The sequence below is a fragment of the Trachemys scripta genome, chromosome 1 (assembly GCF_013100865.1).
Source record: "Trachemys scripta elegans isolate TJP31775 chromosome 1, CAS_Tse_1.0, whole genome shotgun sequence".
Lineage (NCBI taxonomy): Eukaryota > Metazoa > Chordata > Testudines > Emydidae > Trachemys > Trachemys scripta.
The window spans coordinates 230,330,176-230,343,011 of NC_048298.1; the positions used below are offsets into that span (position 1 = coordinate 230,330,176).

A 12,836-nucleotide genomic window follows, 5' to 3' on the forward strand; every position below is an offset into this window, starting at 1 on the left:
TGGTATGAGGGGTTAGCCTAATTTTGGCAATTAATTGATCTTTGATTATTAGCAGGTAAATATAGCCAATGGTCTGTGATGGAATGTTAGATGGGGTGGGATCTGAATTACTATAGAGAATTCTTCCCTGAGTGTCTGGCTGCTGAGTCTTGCCCATATGCTCAGGGTTTAGCTGATCGCCATATTTGGGGTCGGGAAGGAATTTTCCTCCAGGGCAGATTGGCAGAGGCCCTGGGGGTTTTTGCCTTCCTCTGCAGTGTGGGGCCTGGGTCACTTGCTGGAGGATTCTCTGCACCTTGAAGTCTTTAAACCATGATTTGAGGACTTCAATGGCTCAGACATAGGTTAGGGTTTTGTTTTTTTTTTGCCAGAGTGGGTGGGTGAGATTCTGCGGCCTGCGTTGTGCAGGAGATCGGACTAGATGATCATATTGGTCTCTTCTGACCTTAAAGTCTATGAGTCTATATACGTCATGAAGGCTCAGTAGATGGTGGCATGAATTTATAGCTTGTTTTTCACTTTTTAAACATCAGGGATTATAGTGTTCTAAATTTACTGATACTTCTGAAGTGAAAAAGCAGTTAAGCTTTATCCTAAAGAAATAAGAGACTATTTAATTTATTTTTGTGCCCTTTATCAATGAACCTGTAAAGTGTGCCAGGTTACTGATTCAGAAGAAAATCTTTTTTGCGTTCTGAAAACTGGTAAATGCTGACTTTTAAAATCTCTCTTAGATCTAGTTATTTGTATAATTATTAGAATTTTTGAGCACATAAAACATAACTTTTGCAGTACAAACTTGAGAAATTAACTTTATTCAAGAAAATGGGTATACTCTAGCATGTGTCACTCCTTTGGCACTCTGCTCAAAATGACACTTTCATTGTGGTCCATGGATGGGGCTGCAGAGTTATTACTGTGCACTTCCTTTGGTCCCTAATGATCGTCCACTGATGACCATGAAAGATTTGCACAAAGATTGAGGATAGCATATGGCTTTTAAATTTAAAAAAAAAAAAACACCTTATCTTCAGTTAATAAAACTACTGTCCTGTGGGAGAAAATGATGCAGTTCCTGGTTAGGGCCAGCACTCTTTGCCTTTTGGCCATTTCCACATGCAGTTTGCACCTTATGATTTTTCAAGCACAATTACAATAATTGTGTTTGCAGATTAGGGACACAGTTGTATACTTACATAGTCTGCAAATCTGATTGGTATCGTTAGATTTAAGGGAGAACACCCTATTGAAGGTAAAAGGAGGTTGATGCCCTCTGTGAGCTTTTTCAAGGACAATGCTGTATCAGTTGTACTTCTTTTTGTTTTTAACACAATCTTTCCGACTAATTGCCAGAAACTTTCATCTTCCATAAAATAAATATAATGAGGGCAGGTGCTCACATTTTGAAACATTGGAGTCTGTCAGAGCACCTGGATATAGATATCTAATGGATTGCATGTAGCTAAATGGTTGACATTCCTGCTTTACAGTTCTCCTATGGTTACGATTGTTACAGCTTTTTCAGCATAATATCAATAATATGCCAAAAGAGTTTTAAGTGAAATATGGACATACCTTTAACATCTAAAACATTCTTTTGTTTTTTTTCTTTTTTTAATCATGCTGAACTGTAACTAGCCATTTTTCTTTTGTGAGAAGGATAGTGCTTTGATAATTAAGAAAGTAATCATCAATTTAAATTACCTTTTAGTAATGATTTATTTTCTCCTTTTTTGGTTGGGGAATGGAGAGAGATCTGATAACTTATTTGTATTATCACATCTTATTGTATGTTTCTGATAATGCAGGGAACTCTGAGATGAATCTTGATTTTTTTTGAATGGGTAGTAATCCTGTTTAGCCAATAATTGACCCAACATTTGTCCACTTTCAAGCTAGTTTGTGTTTGAGAATGCATAGCTTTGGGAGCTGCTTTTTAACCTTCTGTTTTAGATCAACAGGTTCATGCATTTTGGTTTGAACTTCCTAAAATGTAGAAGTGATTTTGTTTTCTTGGTAATAGTTTGGCTTTAAAATGGTATCCAGAGGTAAAATGTATCTAACCAAGTTGATAGTATCCCTCTAGGCATTATTCTCAGAGACAGTATAGCAGTGATTTTGTTTATTTCCTTGCAATATCAGAAACCATGGAGGTGATCTCCCCAACTGAAGAAGTTGTCGAACCAGTTACACCAGTACAAGAAGAGATTCCTCTTTCAGAACCAGGTTGGTAGTAATATTAAACAATCAACTAAAACAATTAATAAAGCGTATGTTGCCTGGCATAGTCATTTAAAATATTCTCAATTAGAAATTTCAGAAACCTCTCACCTGCACTACTGGGAGAGTTGGAGCCAGAGAGGTTTTTTTGGTCCTCTCATTGTCAAGAGGACTAGATTCCAAAGGATTTGTTTTCACAAATGCTGAGCAGTTTAGTTTCCGAAGCCAATCCATACAAACAGGTGAAGAGCAGGAATGTACTCCACTGGTGTGCAGAAAACAATGCTTTTATGTGGCCTTTGTAATGGGAAGTATTAAACTCATGATTGTCCTTTACTAAGTGATCCACCTTAACATTTTTGATGAGTAATAGAGTGAGGATAATAAACAAAGAGCCATGCTTTAAGCAGCTTGCTACGTTTTTTAAACTTGCTGCTGCAACACATCCTGGTCCATAGTCCTTAGTATGGAGGACCAGGAATTTTATAACCACTCCACATCTCCCTTTTTTTATAATAAAAAAGTTTAAAACTGAAATTATAAATCAATGTATATACACACAATTCACAATAAATGTCAAATTCCTTAAAACTATTTATATTACTGCATCCACTTATGAATTGCATTTCAGTAGTCCTGAGGATTATTCTAAAGATCAAGTGTTTGAAAGTGTCCGATTAGTCTTCCAGACCACGTTCTCTCATCTTTTGAGTTTGTGCGTGGAGTCCCCCTGTGGAGGAGAGAGACATCCTGACAGAGTAACTGCAGGTCCCAGATCATCTTTGTTGTGTTTGGAAATGTTGAAGATGAATCCGATCCCTCTGGAGAAGTCTTTTTGGAATCTCCACCCTTTAGGATCTGAGAGTTTCTGACAAGTTCTGAACAATTCCAAATATAACGATTCCAAACTTTGTTCCGTGGTCTCAGTTCAGATAGTTCTTCTTTTCAGTGCCAAACATAAAAATTCAGCAGTAACAAAACTTCAATTTCAGCATCCCATTTTCAAAATTCCTTCAGGTTGGGCCACTTAAGTTTAAGCTGCATCGGTGCCACAGGTAAAGGTGTCCTTAGTCATCTTCCTATCAGAAATTCAATAGGAGAAAGTCCAGACGCAAGTTTTGTTGACCAGCCAGGAGTGCTTTATATGGGTCGACTGATTTTTGCAGAAGTTGTTTTAACTGCTTTCTCCATCCCCCTGTTACTCTGGGGGGTAATGTGGACTACTTGCATGATGATCAAAATCAAAGTTCTAATGCTAGGAAGGTTTCAGAGGTAAATTGAGGCCCATTATCAGACATGAAGACTTCAGGAACTCCACATCTTGCAGATACTGATTTTAGTTTTTGGATGATCTGTGCTGAAGAGATCTGTACAAGTATAGCTAAATCAATATAACTGGAGAAGGAATTGAATACAAAAACGTATGTATGTCCTGAAAAACAAATCTGTGGCTATCTGCTGCCAAGGTCTGTCATGTGTCTTAGTAGAGAGTAATGGTTCTGGTGTGGGTTTTTTATTTTTGTTTTGTTTTTTTTCATTCTCCCCCCCCCCCCCCCCTTTTTATGTATCTCGCAGCCATCTACAAAGGTCTGAATTTGCCTATTCAGACCAGGTCTCTATACAGATTGTTTTGCTTGTGTTCTGCACTTGTTTATACCTTGCTCTCCTCCATGGATTTTGGAGAGCATCCCTTTCTCAAGTACCATAGTGCTAAGAATACTCTGCCCTTTCAGAAGCAGGCCATTGGCCATGTGTGAAGGTCATTTATATCCTGCCAATGTGGTGTTAGGTCTGTTGGAAGCTGACTCCTTCAACCCTCCCCGCCCCTTTGGCAAGTCTCATCTTTTAATTTTTCATCTCTGTTTGCTAAAGTTGGCTGTCAGACAAGGTCAATGTAGACTTTGACATCTTTCTCTAAAGCTGTTTCTTCTTCTTGGTGGCTGCTGTAGCGTATAGGAAGGTTTAAGTTAAGAAATAAGAAGTTGGAGCCTAAATTAACCTAAACATCATTTAGATGTAGTATCAGAAATTGAAGTTGTTAGTGTGAGAAGTTAGAGATAAGTTGGAGAGAGTGTGTTATGGGAAAGTAAAAGTTAGCAAGGACATGACCCAGGGTTATGTTACTGTTACGTTTTGGTTATAGCTGGCTTAATGTGTACAGAGCCAGTAAGAAGGTGGTAGAAATACAATTATGGTAAAAGGCCGTTTAATGTTAATTAGTGGTATATAGAATATAAAAAGAGCCGTGTTGCTAAATTGCAGAAAAGCTCCAATTCATATTTTTTTAAAAAGGTCCCATTAGTTTCCAGGATTATAGGGCTATACTTCACTCTGTTATCAATAGATTGATCACCCCATTGATACACTTCATCTTTGATAGTAAGTATAATTGTGGTATTATGTAAGTAATAACTGCATGCTTATTTGCTTAACTAATCATTTTTTCTTTTAATAAAGTTTGATTGTATCATTCAAAGTGACACCTAGTGTTCCTTTACTGTATAAATTTTCTGTAACTGACCTGGAAGCTTGAAACTCAAAACTAAATTGAGTTTTACTGCACCATTATCTTTAACAGCTTAATATTAATTGGGAACATGTCAGCATAAAGGTTACAAAAGATTACACTGCTCAATTTGGGCTCTAGACAGAGCATATGCTGCAGCGCTTTCCCTGGTATGCGGTCAGTGTTGGGGAAACAAATCACATCAGCTGTACTAGAAATCTTTGAATCAAAGAGGGAAGGTTAATCCTGTTGGTTTTGAACCCAATAATACCTCTAAGGGCTTGTGGGCTGTTTCCAAGTTAAAATTCAAGCCAAACAGATATGGACTGAACTGTTCACAGGCCCAAGTGGCTGCTGGAGCTTCCTTTTCCACTGGAGCAAGACTATGAACTGCAGTAATAAATCTCAGCTGTTTTCCCCCTTCTTCCTGGCACCTCCTATTAAATTTGGCCTTTTCATATATTCTATTGTCTGTCCATGAAATGGGCATCAAAAGCCTCTTTCACTTCGAAGTATTCTTTCTTTTCCTCATCAGTGAGGGGTAGAAGACATAGGATACCATCAGCAGCACTACCCAAGGCAAATATCAGGGCATTTACCTGGTATTCTTATGCTTTCCCTGTTAAGCCAAAAGTCATCTGGAATTGTTCCATTCTCCTGATCCGACAAGGCTAGTGCCTGAGTTTCCAAAATCAAACTTCTTTAACAGAGCCATTTGTGCTATGGACTCCATTGCTGTGCTGAGACAGGGCTTTGCCTCCTTCCTGCTGTAGCTTTCATAGGTCTCTTCCCTGATTTTCCACTTTCCCCATTCACTCACCATTCTGACAGCCTGGGGGTCTCTTTTCTTTCCTTCTCTCCTCCTGTAGAGAGAGATTCACCTCGTTCTGACCCCATGTGGTGTGAAGACATAAACCCAGAGAGCCATGCTTCCTCAGTGGGAAGTCCCTACGTTTATTAAGCTCCCCACTGCAATCCATTCTGGTCCACTCTGCTAACTGTGGAGGACCAGGAGCTCTATAACCACTCCACAATAGATACATGTGCTCTTGAAATTCTTCCATGATGTTAATATTCTCCCCAGTAGATCCACTTAAGTGTGCTGGGGTATTGAAACTACTACTTTATTGCTTATGATTGTACAGAAACCTGAGCAGCTGTACTCTTCTGGGGAAAATATTTGTTTCTTATTAAGCCTCTGGTTCTTGAAAAGGAGGTTCAGGTTCAAATAATACATTTGTTTGAAACAGGGCTGGCACTGATGAAAAACTTTCAGCTTTGTGAGAGCTTGACTTATTTTTTGGTGGGCATTGTACATCTGGAATAGAGCAAATAAGAGTTTCAGATCAATTTTTTTCACTGCCCTCTCTGAATTGTAGACTGAGCTGTATCCCACTCATCATAAAAGATAAGGGGTGGCTGTGAGGGCTCCAAGACTCTGAAATTTGCTTCTCCTCTTGGTCTGAAATAGCCCAAATTTGATGTATTCAGTGGTGTTACAGCTGTGTCAGTTCCAGGAAATAACATCCTGGGACTGACATGGCTACATTACCACATCAAAAAACAAAAAAACCCAAACCCCACCTTGTCTTTCTAATAGCCCAAATTTGGTGAGCTCTACAAAAACTATTTAATAGGGTTTTTGGAAAGGGCTGAAATGATAAAAGGTGGGAAGGAATCTCTATAGGTGTGTGTCTGTCTGATTTCTTGTTGGAATGATTATTTTAATATTACTGGGGTTTTGTTATGTTGTATAACTAATGTCTTAAGGTGAACAGAACTTTGAATAAGCATCTCTTCTTTTACCATTTTAAATCTAAATAGGCATATAATCCCCCCACCCCAAAAACAACAACAACAAAAAAACCCACAGCTCACCATAGGACCAAAATCTTCTTTTGCTTATCTTTGGTACCTCTCTTTACTCCTGAGGGCATTCTGTGCCAAAAAAATTAAAAATTCTGTGCACAATATTTTAAAATTCTGTGAGTTTTATTTGTTGTTAAATAAATGCAGAGGCTCCAGCATGGCAGTGGGGAGCACAGGCCACTTGCAGCACAAAGGTGGAAGATCACCCTGCAGGCCCTCCCGCCTCCCAAAACCCCCACCCCAGGACAATGACTCAGTGGTGAGGCTGCACCCAACCCTCATACAGCACAAGGCCTGGGCTTGCCCCAGAAACACCTTGGGGCCATGCTCCTCCGCACCAGGCAGGCTCAACCAGGCAGGATCCAAGTGTGGGGGGGATCCAGGTGTGGGGTGAGAGGACTACGTGTGCATGCAGCTCAGAGGGGAGTCTAGGTGTGGGGGGAATCTGGATGCACAGAGGCTTGATGCGGGGTGGTTCCAGGTGCAGGGGCAATGGGACTCTGCAGGAACTTCCAGGTGAAGGTGGTTGGGTCTCAGCAGAGAGATCTGGGTGTGGGAGTCTCAGCAGTGGGGCTGGGTGCTGGGGAAGTGAGGCTTGGTGGGGTGGGGGTCTGGGTGCAGCTAGTTGGGGGTTAGTGGCATGGGAGTCTGGATGTGGGGTACAGGGGGTGGGGGTCTGGAGGTAGGGGGTTCGGTGGGGTTCAGGTATGGAGGGCTGGGGGGGGGGTTCTGGATGTACCAGGTGAGGCTTGGTAAGGTTGTCTGAATATAGGAGGTCCAGATGCACGGGGTGGGTGGATGGGGGAGCAGCTCCCTGTACAGTGATCCCTCCCCCCACAGCTGAGGAGCGATGTGGGGAGGATGCTGAGCTTCCTGCAGCTGGGAGAGGTTTCTGGGCATGGGTCTGACACAGCCCCAGCAACTCCTTGCAGGGGAAGAGGAAGTCTCATCCTCGCCTGTCTTCAGCTTGGACTAGCAGCTGATCCTGGCTCAGGGTAGGAGCCACTGGCTCTGATGTCCCTAGCCCTATGGTGAGCTAGGGACACCAGAGTCCCTAGCCCTGCTCCGGGTGCCTGAAACGATGTACCTGTGCTGCTAGGGAGTGGTGCATGACTGCTTTTGCAGCTTCCCTTTGCTTCCCTGACAGCCATTTTTCTGCGGGGAAGCAAAGAAATCTGGTGGGGGGGACATGAATTCTGTGCACGCGCAGTGGCACAGAATTCCCCCAGGAGTATCTCTTACATGTGGATAATTATTAATTGGGGACTATTCTATTAAGGACATGTGGCTCTTGACACAGGTGCATGTGATACAGCAGCCAAATACTAGACGTGCAAAGAGCAGAGGCCTTTAGAGATGAGTTCTCTGAGATGTAAGCAAGCTTTTTTGAATAGATAAGGACTGTCACAAATTCATTAGTAGGATGGATCTGTTACCCAAAATGCTGGATTGTATGATCTCACAAAAGGAGAGTGGATTTATTTCTTGGGGGCATATGATGTTACTGAGGACTACTACATAGACTAGCATGTCTTATTGTCCGTTTCTCCCCCCTCCCCCCTTAACTCATAATGAATTATCTGGGGAGCTCTGCAACACTAGAATCTGAAAATTCTAGAGCTACTCTGTAATGCTAGTTTTGTGAGCTTAAAAGAGTTAGTTGCCACTTTGCCATAAGAAAAATAAGTCTCTCAATTTTCATTTTTGGTCATCTGTTGGTATTTCTTGCAGTTTTATATAACATGGATATTCTAATCCTAGTGAAGATTTATTCATATATGGAATTCTTTCAGTTTCAGAAGAAAAGGAGGAAGAAGAAATGGCAGATGCAGGTTTGGATGACTGGGAAGCGATGGTCAGTGATGAAGAGAGAGAAAAAGGTGGGTGTGTGAGAGTAAATAGAGGTTTGGTAGTGTTTTTATATCCAGGACAAGTTTAACATTGTTAGTTAACAGTATGTGCTGATGACCACATCAGATCCATCTACCTATCTCTAGTTAGAGAATTGTCTCTCTTCCTTCTCTCCCTCCCCTCTCTTTCTCCCCCCCACCCACCCCCCAACCAGGAGAAAAAGAGGTGAAGGATAAAGCAACTGTGATAGGGTATGAGTTTAAGATTTTTATCGTGATTGACAACTTTTAGAAATTAGTCAAAATCCTGTCCAGTGAGTGACTTCGTTGATGTGTGTGTGTTTGCGGTGGTGGTGGTGAGGGGATTTAGGTTTAGATTCACAAAGCGATTTAGATGTGGGGACACTGATTGTCTTTGCGCCTGGGAAATAACTGCGATTCACAAACCCTGAGTGAGGCTAGGCTCCCTATACAATGAATGGGGAGAGACCGGGTCCTCACAATGGAATTCACAAAAGCTTGGTGGCTCCTTGCCTGAGGTACCCAGTGGGAGGTGCCAAGCTTAGGGGTGTGTACTAAGCCTTGCCCCCTCAGAGATAGGGTCCGAAGTCCAAGCTTCAGGGAGGTGCCTCCCTTTGCTTGGGATTTTCAGCTGCAAACCCTCTCTTGTTGTTAGGCACTTACACTGTTTTTCACGAGAAGGCCAGGAATGGGAGAGCAGGAGGATGACCTCTTTCAGAACTTCTAGCTAGTGGTTAGTGTGCCCACCTGGGGCATGAGACACCCCCCAGTTCAAGTTCCCCTTCTGCTTGAACAGGGGAAACCAGTTCAAATCCTATCCAACACTTCTCAGGTGAGTGAGTGCCCTTACCACTGAGCTATGGGATTCTGATGTAAATTATTAGTAAATATTAGTTAGGGGCTCCCTCACTCTCCTATTGAAGCTGTTCCACAGTAGATAAATAATGAAAGAATCATGTCTGTGTTGCTCTACCCTGTAGCATTGCTCTCTTGTTTCCCATCTAGAAGGAAGGATTCTGCCAAATACAGAATTCTCCCCACGTGGCTACCTTCTCACGAGTGTAGAGTACATATTCCTGGGAACCTACATTGGGCCTCTGTGCTTCAGTGGAAGTAGCTGTCTTGAGCTCCCACTGAGAATAGCTATGAAGTGGCTGGCTTGGTGCATTGAACTGGCATATTTGTGGGCAGTCAGCAGGATAGCAACAAGCTGTTCACATATTGCCTGAGCAGCTGTAGAGGTGATTTATGCAGCAATGATGGAGTTGCCTTCAGCTGCCCAGTCCTTGGGACGTTGGCAGAGGCTAAATACTTGGGAACAATTCCCAGCATCCAAAGCAGTCCTAGTCAAACCATGACTGTTAATTCTTGTTTTCTCTTGGGGGATGTGGCATCCCTTGGCAACAAGGTGTGGGACCCTCTTCAAAGCCACATCTGTTGCGGATGGGGTAGGCTGGGGTGTTTGTGCCCGCTTGTGATGTTGATATTTACCATCTGAGGTCACAAAGGGAGCATAGCCCCAGCCATCTCAGTTCTTTCACTGCAGAGAGCAGACGGGGAGCCTCTGCCTCTCAGCCGTGATACCTAAATCCTTAGGTTTAGCCCCTAAAGATGTGGTCTAGCAATAAGAGTCGTACCCCATCACTGGCAGGCATCCTTGTGGTACTGGACTGTTCGTTGCACCTCCAGTCCCAAGGTCTTGTTAGTCTCTCTGAAAGTCCACTTTACTGCTTTCTTAGCCAATCACCAGCCAGTGGAAGGAAAAATATATTCCCATCCTACAGTAGCCAGATTTTTAAAGGATTTACTAATAATTTCCCCAGCAAGAGAAACCTTCACGTTCCTTGGATTTAAATTTAGTGCTCACCAAGTTAAGGGGAGGAGGGGGGATCTCCCTTTGAATCTCTCAGGGATGTTCCCTTAGAAAACCTGTCTTTGAAAACAGCATTCTTTAGAGCAACCACACCAGTGAGAAGAGTTGATGAGCTCTAAGCTCTAGTGATTACTCCTCCCTGTGCAGTAGTGCCCAAAGAAAGTGGTGCTTAGATCTCACAATAGCTTCCTATCTTAAGTGGTATCTGGCTTCCATCTTAGCCAATATATTTTTCTCTTGTGTTCTTTGACCAGTGATACTTAGACCTCAGAGGTTCAGGAGCTAAATTAGCAATCAACATTACCCAAAAGAGCCACAGTAGTGTGAATTCATTGTTTCATTGACTATAGTACTATATATTCATATTTAAACAGTATGACAAGGAAAATATTTAGGTTTGCAAAATGACTGACCAGCTATTACTATTTTATCAACTACAGTTGGCTAATAACATAGTAAAAGCATCCTGATTGGTTAATAACATAGTCTGGTTAATAGTTAAATCACAGTGGTTTAATATCAGTGCTGCCAAGAGTCAAATTAAAGAGTTATTTGTGGCTCATAAGATGACCGTATGCCCACCCAGGGGAAATAAATTGTCATACTTTATAAGAAAAAAGAGCCCTTTGTTTTTATCTCAAGTAAACAAAACCCATTAGACAGGCATGTGGGTAAAGCTGTCAGGGAGAGCCTGTCTCTACACAGGTTATCTGAACTATATAGAACTCGAAGGATCAGTATCTTACAGGTTTGAGGACTTAGGGCATGGCTACACTTGCAGTTGTAAAGCGCTGGGAGTTAAACCAGCCTTTGGACACCGCCGCAGGGAAAACACTGCAGAGTGTTTACACTCTCAGCTGGAAGCACACTGGAGTGGCCACATTAGCAGCTCTTGCAACGCCACAAAGAGCAGTGCATTGTGGTAGCTATCCCAGCATGCAAGTGGCTGCAACATGCTTTTCAAATGCGTGAGGTGAAGTGTGACGGAGTGTGTGTGTATATGTGGGGGGGGAGAATGGGTTTTTGGGGGGCTGAGAGCGTGTCAGCATGCTGTCTTGTAAGTTCAGAGAGCAGCAGACCCCTCATCCCCCCGCGCGCCTCTCTCACTCACTCACTCACTCAAAGCAAGCAGCATTCCTTTGTCCCAGAGCAGATAAGCATGCCGGCTGTCAGAAACCGGCTTTGAAAGGGCATATTCGCATTCCTACAGTGAGTTCAAAACAATGACAAGAGTGGCCACTTGACTTAAGGGGATTATGGGATGTTTCCGGAGGTCAGTCAGAGCGCAGTAATGCAACACCTCGTTCACACTGGCGCCGTGCTCCTGCGGGGGCGCAGCAAACGTTATTCCACTCTCCAAGGTGGAGTACCAGCAGTGCTGTAGCCGCGGAGTCACAGCGCTCTACGTGCTTTGCCAGTGTGGACGGGCAGTGAGCTAATGTGCCCAGGGCTCCTTTATTGCTCTGTAACTCACAAGTGTAGCCAAGCTCTTACTTGACTAGAGACACTGCAGCTTGTGTAGAATATGTTAAGCACAACTCACTAGTGGAGTTATGTAGAGCAATGTGAAGTTTGGTGTGTCCCACCTCCAGGCACTGCTCTTTATACTTGCATCATGATCCAGTGGTCTGTTTGGGAGAATGGTTCAACAGTGCGTAGCCCAGATTCCTCCTGGGCAGTACTATTTGCTAGTCTCCCATGAGTAGGAAAGCTCAGAGGACCCTGAAGAAAGAGGTTGCTTGCTAGTAACAGTTGCTCTAAGTCTACTCTATGTATCCACACTTCCTGCCTACCACCTCTTCTGTCTGAGATTTCTTTATGTACTTAGGACTCTGATTTAAGAGAAGGAAGAGGGTTGGGGGTGCACTCCCTTATACAGCCTCAGACTTCAAATGTCAGTGTCACAAGAGTGCACTTGCACACCCCTCCAGCAGACACAGCTTTGAAGAGAGCTTTGTAGTTCATCTCCACAGGGGAGTGCCATATTCAACAAGTATGAATACACATAGGTGTCTTTCAAAGAAATTGTAACTGGTAAGAAACCTCCCTTTACGGGGGCATTCTACTGGAAAATATAGATTTTCTTTAAACTATCTTTAAAATGTTTTACAGTCTTGACAATCTTTGTAAAGATTTAGTCACTTCTACACTAATTACAAATTCCTTGAGTTCTAGAAACTTTCAAAAGCATCTTTCTAATGAAAAATTGATTGACTCCAAATTGAACTTGCTAGATTTGAAGTGTTAGTTCTTTAATCCTAAGGGCATTCTGCACCAAAAAATAAAAAATTCTGCACACACTATTTTAAGAGTCTGGAAAATTTATTTTGTCAAATAAATGTGGAAGCTCCAGCATGGCATTGGGGAGCACAGGCCACTGGCTGCACAGAGGTGGGAAATCACTGTGCAGCTTCGACCCAGGACACAGACTCAATGGTGAGGCTGCACCCAAACCTGACACAGCGCAAGGACCAGGCCTGCTCCAGGAACACCCCAG

General features: G+C 42.7%; 1 protein-coding gene across 1 annotated transcript in view; it reads left to right on the forward strand.

Annotated features, from left to right (window-relative positions):
- EIF5B (eukaryotic translation initiation factor 5B) overlaps positions 1-12,836 on the forward strand; it is a 67,100-nt gene that overhangs the window by 21,050 nt on the left and 33,214 nt on the right. The window contains exons 8-9 of the mRNA XM_034757969.1: positions 2,143-2,226; positions 8,389-8,475. Coding sequence (XP_034613860.1) covers positions 2,143-2,226; positions 8,389-8,475 — 171 coding nt within the window. The remainder of the gene's footprint in view (positions 1-2,142; positions 2,227-8,388; positions 8,476-12,836) is intronic.